The sequence below is a fragment of the Urocitellus parryii genome, chromosome 4 (genome assembly GCF_045843805.1).
Source record: "Urocitellus parryii isolate mUroPar1 chromosome 4, mUroPar1.hap1, whole genome shotgun sequence".
Taxonomy (NCBI): Eukaryota; Metazoa; Chordata; class Mammalia; order Rodentia; family Sciuridae; genus Urocitellus; species Urocitellus parryii.
The window spans coordinates 10,216,484-10,234,434 of record NC_135534.1 but is presented as its reverse complement, the minus strand read 5'-3'; the positions used below and the strand labels follow the sequence as shown (position 1 = coordinate 10,234,434).

Sequence of the window (17,951 nt, the reverse complement as noted above, 5' to 3'; positions counted from 1 at the left end):
AAGTAAATCATGTGTCTTGTTAAAAATGTGATGTTAAGTCAGTAACACCCTGTCTTGATTGCCGATTAAATATGTATTGTCAGATGATCAAAATCCACATACCTGACTGAAATCTTAGAGTAATCATGTGGGAACGTGTGCAGTGATATTCAACATTAAGTAAATTCTTCAAGGTCCTTGAATGATAGTGGTCTGTGGCCAGATTTGAGAACTTCTCAGTATGGGTTAAAAGTAATAATTAATGGAACCCATAGGTATAAGGCAGTCTTCCTAGATAAAATTATTTTACACAGAGAACAGGGTGATATAATTGAAGTGTTTTTGAAAACAGAAGCCACAAAAAGAAGACAGGGGCCTGACATAAAGAAAACCATAGGTCTGTGAAGGTGTTTTGTTATGCTGGTTTCTTTGTCTTCCAGTGGGATCTGGTATGTGAATCGCAGTCACTGAATTCAGTGTCTAAGTTCTTCTTCATGGCTGGAATGTTGGTTGGAAACATTGTATATGGCTATTTGTCAGACAGGTGAGTGTCTCTGGTTCACAGATCTCTCTACCCCTGGGTACCATCATCAGCTTATGAATCATTTATGCATATGAAAAAATTATTACAAATTACACTCTCCTGGGTGTACTTTTGTTCCCAGGGATTTACAAACACAAATGTAAAATATCATTCAGTGTGGTGAGTGATGTTTTTTAAAGATTGAGTAATGTTTTTAAAAGATTTGGAGGTGTTTTACCAGAGGGTTTGGAGAGAAGATGCCACAACATGGGGTTTGAAAGATCACAAACAGTTAACAATGGGGACACAGAGGTGGATATGTCACCACATTGGATCCAGCCTGCTTGAGTATGCAGGTAGGAAAAAGACATTGTCAGTGTCGCACAGGGGCATCATGAAAATAAAATCTCAGTAGGAAAACTCAAAGGACTTCACTATGCTACTTTATCCTTAAAATGTTGAAGAATAAAAGAGTGAAGTCCCAACGAAGCAATGAAAAGTGTTTTTTTTTTAATATACAATGGACCTTCAATGGAATATTGGATGATTTTTCTTCAGAATACATGGAAGCATCCCAACCTTTTCTTCTCAATAAGGGTCATTATAGTATGTTACTTATTCACCCATAAATTCATATTTTACAAAATGAGATAGTTGGGTTTATGCACTTAATTTACATGTAATTAAATGTGTTGTGCCCTTCTCTCCATTGTGTACTTACCACTCTATTTGGGAATACATACATATTTCTATTTGTACTTTTAGTTCACATTTCTAATTGCTTCATAATGCTCCCCAGTGGAGATCCATAAAAGTGTTCCTGAGCCTTCTTTTGGGAATGGGCAACCAGATTACCATCCAATGCTCACCATCCCAAACCTAAGAAAAGGTCAACTTTGGTATGTTCTTTTGCTGTGAAAAATACATGTTATATTTTTACAAATATGTTTTGTTTCCCAAGGTCAACAAATCCAAACTCACCAGATAGAGACTCTTATGCAACCCATTAGCAACATTGATGTTCTGCGTCATAGCTGTTCCTATTACATCATGTTAGCCATAACCTGTGCAGTTCTAGAGTCTCAAGCGCTGATTTTAATACTTTATATAAAATGTTGTCTCTCCACTATCATAAGTGTATGGCTCAGTACAAGAAATATTTATGAGGTATTAATATCTCTAACACTGCAGCATGTCTTGTATAGCTTGAATTGGTGCTAAACTACTGGTAACAAATTGAAGAAGTAGTTTTGGGGACAAGGTATCTATTTTAAAAGAAGAGAGTTGATTTGAGAATATCGGCTGTTGGTCCTTTATGGATATTTTATAGGTGTGAAGTGTTTTCTTTGTGCTAATTTTTACCACAGTTGTTATTGTTCCCACAATCTCATCTTTCCCTTTTCCATAGGTTTGGGAGGAGGTTACTTCTGACATGGTGTCTTCTCCAGCTGGCCATTGCTGACACCTGTGCTGCCTTTGTTCCCACTTTCCTGGTTTACTGCTCACTACGTCTCCTGGCTGGCATGTCCACCACGACCATCCTGACAAATACTATTCTTCTCAGTAAGTCAACACTGACTCTCGGACATTTACTGATATTTGACTTTGACCTTAATATTCTATCTTTGCTTGAAGTAATTATACAGTGATGTTTTCTTTCAGTTGTAGAATGGACAAGTCCCAAATATCAAGCTATGGGAACAACAATGGCAGTCTGTGCTGCTAGTTTTGGGAATATCCTACTGGGAAGCCTGGCTTTTGCGATTCGAAACTGGCATACTCTCCAGCTGGTTGTGTCTATACCGGCATTCTTCTTATTTATTTCCTCAAGGTATGAGCTCCCTTTTGTCTTTCTCTTCTAAAACCATGGAGTGGAGAATGCACATGGCATCAGGACATAAAAATTTATTTCTTCTTGATTCTACACATGAGGATGTGCTCTCAGAACAGGTATCTTTGTACAATTTGAGAAGCAGGGCAAGTAGGATGGTCAGAAGAAATTGAGGACATGTAATAATCTTTCAATTTATGATAACCTAGTAAATATTTTTGTTTATTTTTTTAAAGAGATACAACATCTTTGTTTGTATGTGGTTCTGTGGATCGAACCCAGGCCGCACACATGCCAGGCAAGCATGCTACCACTTGAGCCATATCCCCAGCCCCTTAGTAAATATTTTTGAAAAATTTTATCCCAAGCTTTGCAAGTTATATACTGAAAGTTATTCGCTGTTTGTATGAAATTCTCTTTAACTGTTATATACTGTATTTACTAAGGAGGTAAAATACAAGATATCCCATTATATTCAAATCATAAACAACAAATAATGTTTTAGGCATGGGATTCACTTTTTAGAATATAATACACTATTTGGAATTCAAATGAACTATGCTTATTCTAGTTATATTTATTAAAACAAGAACCATGAAAACAAAATATCAATGAATCTATACATGAAGTTCTGGGTAAGCCTTATTTTGTAATGTGTAGAAAAATTATTGCAAACATATTGGGCTTTACATATTGGTAAATTAGTAGAATCCAGAGTGTCAGAGCAGGTCATAAAGATTTTTCAGTAGCAAACTGAGATAGATGAAGGAGGAGAAAGAGCAGGGAGGCAACTCAGTGACTAACAACCAGGAGTAAACAAAAATGAGTAGTTTTCAGGACAGAAAGAGAATTAATAACGGCAGTGGAAGAGTCAGGAATGCAATCCCTCAGTGGCAGAAGGGAAGCATTTCTCAAGAAGCCAAAAGTCTTTCTACCACCTAGCTCAAGAAAAACAGACACTGACCAATATATCCACAATCAGAACAGATAATAAATTCAGGAAAGCTGAGCTGTGTTTACTCAGGAGAATATTCTAGCTGTGTCTTCCTGGAGAGTAAACCACCACTCCTCAAAAAGGTCTTGGAGCCTTCCAGCAGAGGTGTTTGGATTAGGGAAGCCCTGCCATATTACATCCATTTTGATGTAATTATGCTAGCATGGAATATATCTCATTCTATTTAGGATCCCATTCTAGTGTATATACATGATGGTGGGATTCATTGTGATGTTTTCATATATGTACATGAAGAAACTTGTTAATTATCCTTCCCGATTCCCCAACTGGGAATTCCTGAATGTTATCCTTGTTTTTTAGATAGCATTTTCTGTTTTATTTGTTTTCTTTCTCCCTCTTTTTTCTTCCTTTTTTTGTCCTTTACTTGGTACACATGTATTTTGAATATCTGTGAGTGTCCATACTGAGAGCTGATTTGAGCATAAAAGAGAGAATGAGATTCAGTGCTGGGTTAAACTCAGAGTGACCAATCAGTCTGCAGAGTGGAGAAGAAAGAAGAGGACTTCCCTTTGAAATTGACAGTATAATCTCTGAATGAAAAGTTTGACTGATGGGAGGGGACTGCAATAGATTATGATGAAACATAAAATCCCATATCTTCAAGCCTACGAGAGGCTGGATGATAGAGTGACGTTTCTACACATCTTTTCCTAGCACATGTTCAGTATCTCTTGGAAAGAGGGATGTAATTTAATTCAGATCTGTCTATAGACAAAGCAAGTGGAGGAGCTGGTCAGGAGCCCTGGCAGACCTACATTCCCACCTGCAGACACAAGAACAAAACCATTTGGAGAGTGAAAACTGTCTCACCCCTCTGCTACCCCTCAGCAAGGGGGCTAAGCAAGAAGCTAGCTCAATTCAGCATAAAGAGTAACCTAACAAGTTTGGCAGGTTTGGCTCAGTCCTGAAAACTACAAAGGGTGTAAAATCCATATAATAGAGACTTTATTTTTTAAAGCTTTATTGGCTCTTTTTTGTTATATATGACAGTAGAATCCATTTTTATGTAATTATGCTAGCATGGAATATATCTCATTCTACTTAGGATCCCATTTTAGTGTATATACATGATAGTGGGATTCACTGTGACGTTTTCATATATGTACATGGAAAATTATGTCAGGTCCATCCAATGTCTTTCCTTTTCTCATCTGCCTTGCTTTCCCTCTAATCCCCATTGTGAAATGTACTGAACATCGTCTTCCCCCTTGCTTTTATTTTGGATTGGCTTACCCATATTAGAGAAAGCATTTGATCTTTGGCTTTTGGAAATTGGCTTATTTCACTTATGATTGTTTCCAGATTAATCCATTTACTGACAAATGTCATAAAGTCATTCTTCTTCCTTACATTCGGAAATTTCTAAAATTAAAACACTGAGTTAAAAATACTCATTTCAAAAACTTCAAAAGAAGCAATCCAAACACTTTTATGAAAATTAGTGCTTTACCTTTACACATATACCTATACACAACATAATCTCTCATACACAATTTTTTTCTTCTTGCCAATCTTTACTTGAACCCCATCCTGCACCCATTATACTCTCCCCATTTTAACTCTTGTCTTCCATCCCTTCTCCATACTTTCTTTTTTCTTTTCTCTTTCTTCTTTCTTATCCCATCTTCAAATTCAATTGAGTCTATAATTGTTACCATGTAATATTTAGAGCTTATGCTGTATTACTTGTTGCACACATTCCTACTGGGTTAATAGAGTTATAGAGATTATTTTAATTGCAGATATAATGTGTGTTGATATATGGGTAACCCTTACACTACCACTGTTACTTATGGCATCTTTCCTTTCAAAGAGGCATTGGAAGTTGAAATTAACATTTTGATTTTGCTGACGTGATGTGTTGAAGCTAGGCTATCCCCCCAGCACAGGGCTTATTATAAAGAGGTAACCACACTAAAGGACTCCTATTACCAGGGGAACCAATGTCAGGCTGGGGGACAAACCCAGGCTGTAACATGTCCTGTAAGCCCCAGAAATATTCAGAATCAAATTGGTAGGAAAATTGGTTTTATTCAAAGCCAGTTTTGAAGGAAGATAGAAAAAACTGACTGTTTCAAAAGTTCATCTTTGAACTCTCTAAAGGTCAGCAAAGATGTTAAAGGATGAGTTGAAATGAGTCAGGAGTATAAATAGGTGGGCATGACTACAGTTGGGGACTGAATGTAGAAAGGCCATATTCAAGAGTGCAGAGTGTAAAAGAATTGTAGATAATGGGTTACCCAGTCCTATTTACAATTCTTGGGAGTCCCCTGAGACTAAGACTCCCAGCAGAAATCGGTATCTATCTGGCTTTAGGTGTGTGTGATCTAATATCTTCACAGCAAGTACTATTATAGAGCTTGGGCCTTCCAAGAAACTGGGGCAACATGAAGACCCCCCTTAAAACTGAATTCTTGTGATCAAGTCAGGAAGATTTTAGATATGTCACTCAGAGTAAGCAGAATGACATTATTGAAGGGATAGGAAAGGGGAAACTCTCAAAGGAGAGAGTAGGTCCTCTGACACAGGAGAGGGACAACATGCCTATCTTGCACTCCAGTTTTATTGGATATCTCAGAGAATTTTCCAACAAATATCTGGTCCATCACCTGATGGTTTATGGACAGCACCTGATATCAGACTTGGAAGTTCACACTGACGTGACAATTCTAGGTCACCTTGTCCCATGCTGACCAGTTCTAAGTGGATTCTGTTTTTTTTTTTAAATTATTTGTTCTAATTTGTAATACATGACAGCAGAATGCATTTCAATTTATAGTGCACATATGAAGTACAACTTTTCATTTCTCTGGTTGTACACAAAATAGCCTCACACCATTCATGTTTTCAATGATGCCCATCTCATCACACAATCTTTTCTACCTCCATGCATCACCCTGTCTCTTCTTCCCTTTGCCATATGCAAAGTTTCTTCATTTCTCCCATGCTCTCCCTGGTCCCCACTATGGATAAACATCCACTTATCAGAGAAAACATTCAGCCTTCGGTTTTCTGGAATTGGCTAAATTCACTTAGCATGATATTCTCCAATTCCATTTATTAACATGCAAATGCTATGATTTTATTCTCTTTTAATGCTGAGTAATATTCCATTGTGTATATATATACACAATGTGTATATATATACCAGTATATATATACCAGTATCTTTATCCTTTCATGTATTGAACGGTATCTAGATTGGTTCCACAATTTAGCTACTGTGAATTGTGCTACTATAAACATTGACGTGGGGATGTCACAGTAGTATGCTGTTTTTAAGTCTTTTGAGCACAAAATAAGGAGTGGGATAGCTGGGTAAAATGGTGGTTTCATTCCAAGTTTTCCAAGAAATCTCTAAACTTCTTTCCAGATTGGTTGCACCAATTTTCAGTCTTATCAGCAATGTACAAATGCGTCTTTTCCCCCACATTCTCACCAACAATTATTGTTGCTTGTATTCTTAATAACTGTTATTCTGACTGAAGTGAGTTAAAATCTTAGAATACTTTTTATTTGCATTTCTTTAATTGCTATATGTGTTGAACATTTTCTTCATATATTTGTTGACTGATTGTATATTATCTCCTGTGAAGCATCTGTTAAGTTCCTTAACCCATTTATTGTTTGGATTATTTGCTTTTTTGAAGTTTTTTGAGTTCTTTATATATCCTGAAGATTAGTGCTCCATCTGATGTGTGGGTGGTAAAAATTTGCTCCCTTTCTGTAAGTGCTTTATTCACCTCATTGTTTTTTTTCTTTCTTAGAAAATGCTTTTCAGTTTTAATTCATCCCATTTATTGATTCTTGATTTTACTTCTTGTGCTTTAGGAGCCTTGTTAAGTAAATGAGGGCCTAATCCAAGATGATGAAGATTTGAGCCTACTTTTTCTTTTATTAGGTAGTGTCTCTGGTCTAATTCCTAGGTCCTTGATCCACTTTGAGATAAATTTTGTGCATGGTGAGTGATAGGGGCTCAATTTCATTTTACTTCATATGGATTTCCAGTTTTCCCAGCACCGTTTGTTAAAGAGGCTACCTTTTCTCCAATACATGTTTTTAGTGCCTTTGGTATGAGATAACTATATTTACATGGGTTTGTCTCTGTGTCCTCTAGTCTGTACCATTTGTCTACAAGTATATTTTACTGTCAATACCATTTTTTGTTACTATTGCTCTGTAGTATACTTTAAGGTCTGGTGTTGTGATGCCACCTGCTTCAGTCTTTCTGCTAAATATTGCTTTGCCTATTTGGGTCTCTTATTTTTACAGATGAATTTCATGATTTCCTTTTCTATTTGTATGAGGATGTCATTGGGATTTTGATTGGAATTGCATTAAATCTGTATAGTGCTTTTGGTAGTACAGTCATTTTGATAATATTAACTTTGCTTATCCTAGAACAGGGGAGATCTTCCTATTTTCTAAGGTCTCCTTTAATTTATTTCTGTAGCATTCTGCAGTTTTTATTGTGGAGTTCATTCATGTCTTTCATTGATTCCCAAGTATTTTAACTTTTTTCCGTGGCTATGTGAATGTGACAGTTCTAAATTTCTGTTTCAGAGGTTTCATCACTTATGTACAGAAATGCGTTTGATTTATGTGTGTTGATTTTATATCCTGCTACTTTTCCTAATTCATTTATTAGTTCTAAAAGTTTTATGGTGGAAATTTTTGGATTCTAAGTATAGATTCATGTCACAGAAAATAGTGCTAATTTGAGTTATTCTTTTCCTATCCGTACCCCTTTGATTTTTTTCATCTGTCCAATTGTTAAGTAAATTTCCACATTGTACTTTTTAAAGATCCAACAATATTCTGCCTTCCAGAGATGCATCTCATAGCAAAAGACATCCATGGACTGAAGGTGAAAATTTGGGAAAAAATATAGCACTTACATGGACTTTGTAAGCAAGCAGGGGTTTCCACCCTCATACCCAATAAAGTAGACTTCAAGCCAAAGTTAATAAAAATGAATTAAAGAAGGATATTTCATATCCAATAAAGTAGACTTCAAGCCAAAGTTAATGAAAATGAATAAAAAAAGGATATGTCATACTTCTTAATGAAATCATACATGAACAAGACCTAACAATTATAAATATATATTCCCCCCAAAATAGTACATCTACATTCATAAAACAACTTCAAGAGCCAAATAGACCACAGCACAATATTACCCTGCATTCTATCAGATTATAGTGGAATGAAATTAGAAATCAATGATAAAATTAAAAAATAGATGCTACTCAAACACCTGGAGACTAAATAATATGCTATTGAATGAACAATGGATAGCAGAAGACATCAGAGAGGAAATTTAAAAATTCTTAGAGGTAAATGAGAACACTAGTACAACATATCTAAATATCTGGGATACTATGAAGGCAGTACTGAGAGAAAAGTTGATTGCATGGAGTTCATTTCTTCAATGAAGAAAAACTCAACAAATGAATGAGCTGACACTGCATCTCAAAGCCCTAGAAAATGAAGAAAAAATCAATACCAGAAGTAATAGAATCAGGAAAATTTTAAAATCAGAGCTGAAATGAATGAAATTGAAACAAATAAATAATTGAAAAGATTGACAAAATAAGTAGTTGGTTCTTTGAAAAAATAAATAAAATTGATAAACTCTTAGCCATGCTAATGAAGAGAAAGATAGAGAAAACTAAAATTACTAAAATCTTTGATGGAAAAGGAAATATCATGATGAGAATTACAGAAGTACAAAAGATAATTAGAAATTATTTTGAAAATTTGTAGTCCAATAAAATAGAAATAATCAAAGATGTTGACAAATTTCTAGTCATTTGATTTACACAAACTGAATCAGGATGATGTACACAATTTAAATCAATCAATTTTGAGCAATGAAATAGAAGATGCCATCAAAAGTCTATTAACAAGAAAAGCCCAAGACCATTTGGATTCACAGCTGAGTTCTAAAAGACTTTCAAAGAAGAGCTAATACCAATACTCCTCAAAATATTCCATGAAATAGAAAAAGAAAAAAAAAACACTTCCAAAGTCATTCTATGAGGCCAATATTACCCTGATTCCAAAATGAGATAAAGACATATCAAATAAAGAAAACTTCATACCAGTATCTCTAATAAACATAGATGCAAAAATTCTCATACAATTCTTGCAAATTTGAATACAAAAGCATAGTAAAAAGATAGTGCAGCACAATCAAGTGGGATTCATCCCAGGGATGCAAGGTTGGTTCAACATATGGAAATCAATAAATGTAATTCATCATATCAATAAACTTAAAGATCTGAATTATATGATCATCTCAATAGATGCACAAAAAGCATTTGACAAAATACAGCACCACTTTATATTCAAAACACTGGAAAAACTAGGGATAATAGAAAGGTATCTCAACATTGTAAAAGCTATCTATGCTAAGCCCAAGGCAAACATCATCTAAATGGAGAAAAATTCAAAGCATTCACCCTGAAAACTGGAACAGGACAGGGATGTCTTATTTCATCACTTTTATTTAACATAGTCATTGAAACTCTAATTGGATATGTATAATACATTCTTACAGATTTTAGGGTTAGAAGAAAGTATCCTTATCTTTAGGGTTTCAGAAGCTGGTCACAAAAGTCTCCCCCTTCAGGGTAACTTGGGTTCCTCACATTGACATCATCTTGGGACTGCATTTCTCCTGCAGTTAAGAGGTAGTTTGCTGAGGAATGTGACATATCCTGTCCACTGAGGCCAGATAGTGCTACAGGTAAGTTGCTTCTTGGAAAAGAAAGCAAGTCAGGGTGAGCACAGTGGGCCTTTTTATAGAAATATTCTCTTAACCTCAAGTTCCCACCATTTTCATCTGTCTGTCCCTTAACAGTACCACCAGGCAAAGCTCAGAGTTTGGAGCAGAGATAAACTCCAATCACTTCCCATTTTAAATTCTATGTCATATCCACCCTGGGAAAGCATTGATCTAACCTATCCAGACAAAATGCCACTGACAGTACTCTCTCTCTCAATTTGGTTCTACCTTATACTGGTGAGAAGATTAGAGCTATTTCACCCAGATTTTGTTCCAAGACAATCTAGCTGGCAGCTTGGTGAGCAACACAAAAAGGAAGATTTTTATATATTACTTGCTTTTTGTAAGGGGGATATAGTTCAGGAAGTAATGGAAAAAAGGTCAGTCTCTCATAGGCAGAGAACATCTATCCTTGTCAAATTTTGACCCTCTCCACAGAGAATATTTCTTCAAGTTTCATGAGGATATGTGTGTGTGTGTGTGTGTGTGTGTGTGTGTGTGTTATTTCTGCATTGGCCAATAAGTTTGTGAACATACACATATATGCACATTTGCTTCTTTTTCCTTTTTCATGTTTATCATTTTTTAAAAATGTATCCATTTGTTATTTTGCTTTGTTTTATTTTTTGAGGATTAAGGTTTTTACTTGTTTCATTTGGGTCTTTTTTGTTTTTGTTTCATTGTTACTCTTTGCTTTCTTGTCCATCTAATATCCAAATGCTCTTGCTCTATAGTATGTTATTTCTTTTGCTCTTTCTTTTCTGTTTTTCTTTTCCACCTTTTTAGTCCTCACATGCTATCTCTCTTCCTTCTCTCTGTTCATGTACTGATTATTCCCAACTTTCTTCTTACTCAATTTTATTTCCTTTTAATAAAATGTATTATTATCACATTTTAGAATTATTTAGTTTACATAATTTCCAACCCTGCTATGGCTGCTGTTGTGGTTATTAGCAGGATGGATGGCACAGACAATACTGCTCTTTACTTTAATAGTACTTTAATATAAAGAGTAACAGAGTGAAACCCTTGATCTGGTAATTAGGTCCTAAGTACGAATGGCTGGGGGACAGGGACCTAGGTCTCACTCTTAAATATCTTCAGAGAAATAAAAAAGACTGGATGCCACACCTCCAAAGGGCCTCCATATAATTTTCCCATACCTTTTTAGAATACACAGAGTTGTTAAATCTAGAAAAAATTCATGGAGGTGTAACCCTTGTACCCTGCTGTATACAACACCATTGTCAACTATAGAAGAATCTTCCTCTTGTGAGGCCTATAGAAAAGTGCAATTCTCAAGCCACGGCACAATGCACACCATATAAAGGTACACAAATTACACCACTATAGAACTAGTAGGGATATTCTACTACAAAACTCTGGAAGTACATGGAAAAATTCACAACAACCTGATATTATAGAATCCTTTTTCAGGAGAATGCTGTGCCTTAAAAAGGCAAACACATAAAAGCAGAAGAGAAGTCTATTTCAATAGATGCAAAAATCCAACACACGATTATAAGAAATATTTAATAAAACAGGATAACAAGACATTGTTAGCATTCATAATTCACCAGAAAATGATCCCAAGATATTGAAGTGAACAAAATACCAGGCAAATAATTCAAAAGAATAATTATAAAAATGATCAATGAATTATGCAAGAACACAGAAAAATAACTGAATGAATTGAGGAAAGCAGTAGAAGACATGAATGATAAATTTGGCAAAGAGATAGAGATATTTAAAAAGAACCAAACTGAAATCTTAGAAATGAAAGGCACCATAAATCATATAAAACATTCAGATGAAAGTCTCCCCAATGGAGTTAACTATGTAGATGACAGAATCTCAGAGCTGGAAGAGAAAGTGTCTGGCCTCAAACATTCAGATAGATTTAGGGAAAATAAAATGGAACCATGAATAGAATGTACAAGAATTCTGAGACATTAAGAGAACAAATTTAAGACTTATTTGAATTGGGGAGTGTTTTGAGATGAAAGCTAATGACATGGAGAGACTCTTAAGGAAAACATTGACAGAAAAATTTCTAAATTGTGGAAATGAGTTGGACATTTAGATACAGGATACATTTAGAACCCCAAATAGACAGGATGCAAATAGAATCTCTCCACAACATGTTATAATTAAAAGGCCTAAAATATAAAGAAAGAGTAGAATTTTCAAATCCTCAAGAGAAAAACATCAGGTCACTTTCAATTTCTTAGCATAAAAGCTAATATCTATAATGACTTTGAAAATTTCCAAATAAAATACCTGTTCACCAAGATTGTTATGTCCTAAGAAAGCTATTATTCAGAATTTTTTAAAAATTAAAATATTTCAAGATAAGCAGAAAATAATTCATAACTACCTAGAGAGAACTGCAAAAATCCTTAAATAGTATACAAAGAAGATATCAGAAACAAACTCAAGAGCTCACAAATGGACAAATCTCATTTAAAGAACAACTATGAAAATGAGAAGTAAGATGAAATTGCACATTAGAAAAAATTGCAGAGGTTAATAAAATTCTCTGTATAATATCATTGAATGTAAGAGATCTCAACTTTCTAAGTAAGAGACATATATTGGCAGGATGGTTTACAAGACAAGACCCATCTATATGTTGTTGGCAAGATACTCATTTTATAGGAAAAGACAGCAAATTGAGCTCCCAAACAAGTTGAAGTAGTAATGCTTATATCCAACAAATCAGACTTCAAGCAAACATTATAGAAGAGAAAGAAGATTACTTCATACAGGTCAAATTAATACAATAAGAAGATATAATGATAATAAATATTTATGCCACAAATTCCAGTACATCTCACTGTAAAAAACAGACACTACTGGACTTCAAGAATAAGAGAGACCCTAATATAAAAAATATACTGGGTGATTTCAACACACCTCTCTCTCCAATAGATAGATCATCTGGACATCAACTCAGCAAAGCCTCTTTAGAACTAAAAAATATCATATAAGTAGAATGAATCTACCAGACATCAATAGACTATTTCACCCAACAATACCCAAATTAATTCTTTCCTCAAGTTCTCAATGTACTTTTTCTAATATAGTCCATAATTTAGTCCACAGAGTCACTCTTATAAGATAAAAAAATCAATATAATTACTTCATCTTATTAGATCATAGTAGAATAAAATTAGAAATAAACACCAAGAAAAATACAGAAACACATAGATATTAAATACTACATTGTCAAATGATAAATGGGTCATAAAAGAAATCCAGGAGGAAATTTAAAGATTCCTAGAATGAAATGAGAATAGATATACAGAATATTAGATCATCTAGGACATTATGAAGGCAGTTCTAAGAGGAAATATTATAGCTCTAAGTGCCTAAAAGAGAAAATCTGAAAGATCCCAAACAATCCAATGATGCATCCCACAGTACTGGAAAAACAAGAACAAACCCATTGCAAAACCGAAGAAAGGAAATAATATCAGAGCCAATAAAAATAAAAAGTAAAAAGCATCAATGAAATTAATCATTGATTCTTTGAAAAGATAAACAATATGACAAACCCTTAGCCAAGTTAGCCAAAGTAAAAAAATAGACACCAAATTAATAAAATTAGATGGAAAAAGAAGATATTACCAAAGATGTCACACAAATCCAGAGGATCTTTAGGTACAATTTTGAAAACTTATACTCCAAGAAATTGAAAGATCTAGAAAAAATAAATACATTTCCAGACACATGTAAACTGCCACAATATTGAATCAAGAGCACATATAAAACTGAAACAGATCAATAACAACTAAAGATATGAGGCAGTAGTGAAAATCTTTCCAAAAAAGAAAAATTCAGGCAGGACCAGATGGGAATTCAGATGAATTCTACTAGATTTTTTAAAAAGAAAGAATGCCAAGGTCCTCAAATTATTTTATAAAGTAGAAATTGGTGAAACAACCAAGTTTATTCTATGAAGTCAATGTCACCCTGATAACAAAACCAAAGAACAACACACAAAGGAATGAAAAATATAGAGAAATATCTCAGATAAACATAGAGAAAATAACCTTTAAAACATATTAGCAAATTGAATTCAAGAACACATTCAGAAGATTGTACTCATGAACAAGTTGACTTCATTCCAGGAATAAAATGATGGTTCATATAGTCAAATCAATAAATGTAATCTACTACAGAGAATTAAGGACAGTCATCTCAATAGATGCAGAGCAATCTTTGACAAAATTCAGCACCCATTCATGATAAAACACTAACTGAAGTGTTGATGGAAGAAATTTACCTCAACACCACAAAGCCTATATATGAATAATCCAAATGCAAAAATCATACTGAATGGAGAAAAATACAAAGCATTTCCTCTAAAATAAAGAACAAGACAACGATGGCCACTGCCATAACTCCTATTTGATATAGCTCTTGAAACTATCCAGGTCAGTTAGGCAAGAGGAGGAAATAAAAGGAATGCAAACAGGAAAGGAAGTAGTAGAATTTTCACTGTATGAATATAATATATTACTCTAATGGGAAGATTCAAAAACTTCTATTAAAATAATTCAGTGAAGTTGCTGGGAAAGAAATCAGCATTTAAAAAATTAATAACTTTTCTAAACACTAATAATGACTTTGTTAAGACAGATCAGGAAAACAAATCTATTTGCTATAGGCTCAAAAACAAAGCAAAATGAAAAAAAATCCTTAGAAATAGGCTGGGTGCAGTAATGCATGTCTATAATCTCAGTGATTTAGGAGTCTGAAATAGGATAGTCAAAGGATATAGGTCAGCCTGGGCACCTTAGGTGAGACCCTGTCTCAAAAGAAAATAAAAAATGATAGAGAGTATGTTCAGTGGTAGATCATGCCTAAGTAAAATCTCTATTAGTCCCCCTGACCAAAACAAACACCTAATCAACAACAAAACCCAACATTTGAAGAATGAATAAAACTAGATCTCTATTCTTTACCCTGCACAAAATTCAACTCAAAATGGATCAAAGACCCTAGATTAGACCAAAAATTGTGCAGATGACAGATGAAAACCTATGGTTAACTTTCAATCTATTGATATTGGCAAAGATTTTCTTAATAAGATTCATGAAGCTCATTAAATAAAATCAAAAAACAATAAGTAGGATGACATCCAATTAAAAAGCATCTGAATAGCAAAATAAATATTTTAACATGAATAAAGAGCCCACAGAATGGGAGAAAATCTTTGCTACATCTTCTAACAGGGGACGAATATCCAGAATGTATAAAAGCTTAGAAAACAACAAAAACAAACAAAACAAAACAAAACAAAACAAAAAACAGTGACTAAATGGCCAGTGATAAAACAAATATTTCTCAAGATAAAAATACAAATGATGGTCAACAAATATTTTAAAATTTTTGTACATCTTTAGATATCAGGGAAATGAACATCAAAAATAACATCAAATAAATTTCATCAGTCCAATTCAAAATGCAAATATCAAAATGAAAATAATGAGAAGCACTGGAAATTATTTCTGTGAATGGGTGCATTTATACACTGTTATTGGGTTTGCAAATTGGTACAATGACTATGGAAATTAGTATGGAGATTCTTCAAAAATTAGGAATGAAACCACCATATGATCCAGCTCTCACAAGTCATTGGATTTACCCAAAATTACTAAAACTAGTATTCTACATGATACATGCATACCAGTATTCATTGCCATGAAATTCACAATAGCCAAGTTATTAAACCAGTCTAGTATCCATCAACAGATGAGTGCATAAAGAAAATGTGATTTATATACACAATGGAGCTTCACTCAACTCATAAAGAATAAAATTATGTCATTTTTTGGTAAATGAATGCAACTGGGAAGCATCATGCTATGTTAAGTATGTGAACCTCAGAAAATCAAGTGCCATGTTTTCTCTCAGATGTGGAAGATAAAGACGAAAAAAGAAAAATGCGGGGAAATATCAAAATAGAAGGCAGATAGTACAATAAAGGAAAGGGACCTATGGTAAAGAGGAAGGAAGGTATTAGCCAGTAAAATTGACCCAATTATACTGTATGTTTTATGGATGCATGAGCATGTTTTTATTTGTTCTTTTTAGTTATATGTGACAGTAGAATATATTTTGACGTATCATACATACATGGAGTACAACTATCATTTTTTGTGGTTGTACATGATGTGGAGTTACACATGTAGTGTATTCATATATGCACATAGAAAAAGTGTTTCTGGTTCATTCTACTGCCTTTCCCATTCCCATCTATCCCTGTTCCCTCATTTATCCTTGTCTAATCCAGTGAACCTCCACTCCTCCCTCCCCACCACCAATGTGTTACCATCCACATATCAGACAGAGCATTTGGCCTTTGGTTCTTTCAGAACTGGCATATTTCACTTAGCAAGGTGGTCCCCAGTTCCATCTATTTACCAGCAACTGCCATAATTTTATTCTTCTTTATGAAAGCGTAATATTTCATTTTTTATATGTATCACATTTTCTTTGTGCATTTATCTATTAAAGGGCACCCAGGGTGGTTCCATAGCTGAGCTATTGAAAATTGAGCTGCTTTGAAAATTGATGTGGCCATGTCTCTATAGCATGCTGATTTTAAGTCCTTTGAATATATGCCAAGGAGTGGGATAACTGAGTCAAATGGTGGTTCCATTCCAAGATTTTGAAGAAATTTTCTATACTGCTGTGCAGAGTGGTGGCACCAATTTGCAGTCCTACCAGCAATGCATGAGTGTACCTTTATCCCCATATCCTTGCCAACATTTACTGTTACTTGTATTCTTGATAATTGCCAATGTGACTAGAGTAAGATGAAATCTCAGTATAGTTTTGTTTTGCATCTTTTTTTAAATATTCATTTTTTAGTTTTAGGTGGACACATATCTTTATTTTTTTATTTTTATGTGGTGTTGAGGATCGAACCCAGTGCCCTGCACATGCCAGGCGAGTGTGCTACTGCTTGAGCCACATCCCCAGCCCTGTTTTGCATCTTTTTAATTGCTAGAAATGTTGTACACTTTTAATATATTTTTTGAGCATTCATATTTCTTCTTCTGTCAAGTGTCTGTTCACTTCTGCAGCACACTTATTGACTGTGTTATTTATTTATTTTTTCTCTGGTGTTAAGTTTTTTGAGTTCTTTATATATCCTGGAGATTAATACTGTATCTGAGGTGCAGGTGACAAAGATTTTTCTCCCACTGTATAGAGTCTCCCTTCATGTTATAGATTGTTCCCTTTTCTGTGAAGAATTGTTTAGTTTGATACAATCCTATTTGTTGATTCTTGATTTTACTTCTTGTGCTTTAGTAGTCTAGTTGAGGGATTTGATTCCTAAGCTGACATGATAAAGATTTGGACCTACATTTTCCTTCTAGAAGATGCAGGGGTATAATTTCATTTTATTACATATGGATCTTCAGTTTTCCCAGCACTGAGAGACAATCTTTTTTCCAATTAATGTTTTTGACACCTTTGTATAGTATGAGATAACTGTTTTTATGTGTGTTTGTCTCTGTGTCTTCTATTTTGAACCACTGGTCTTCATGACTATCTTGGTGTCAATACTATGCTGTAGCTCTGAAGTATAATTTAATGTCTGGTATTATGATGCTTCTTACTTCACTTATCTTGCTGAGAATGTCTTTGGCATTCTAGAACTCTATTTTTTTCAAATTAATGTCATTACTGTTGTCTCTATTCCATGAAGAATGTCATTGTACTCTAATATAAATGGGATTAAATTTGTATAAAACTTTTGTTAGTATGACCATTTTGACAGAATAATTCTACTAAG

General features: G+C 34.2%; 1 protein-coding gene across 2 annotated transcripts in view; it reads left to right on the top strand.

Annotated features, from left to right (window-relative positions):
• The window catches only part of LOC113177923 (organic anion transporter 7-like), a 44,892-nt gene that overhangs the window by 637 nt on the left and 26,304 nt on the right, over positions 1-17,951 (top strand). Inside the window, exons 2-4 of one of the 2 annotated variants that reach the window (XM_077797479.1) lie at positions 420-523; positions 1,911-2,065; positions 2,165-2,333. In XM_077797479.1, the coding sequence (XP_077653605.1) occupies positions 420-523; positions 1,911-2,065; positions 2,165-2,333 (428 nt within the window). The remainder of the gene's footprint in view (positions 1-419; positions 524-1,910; positions 2,066-2,164; positions 2,334-17,951) is intronic. The other variant, XM_077797480.1, reaches the window with a different exon arrangement.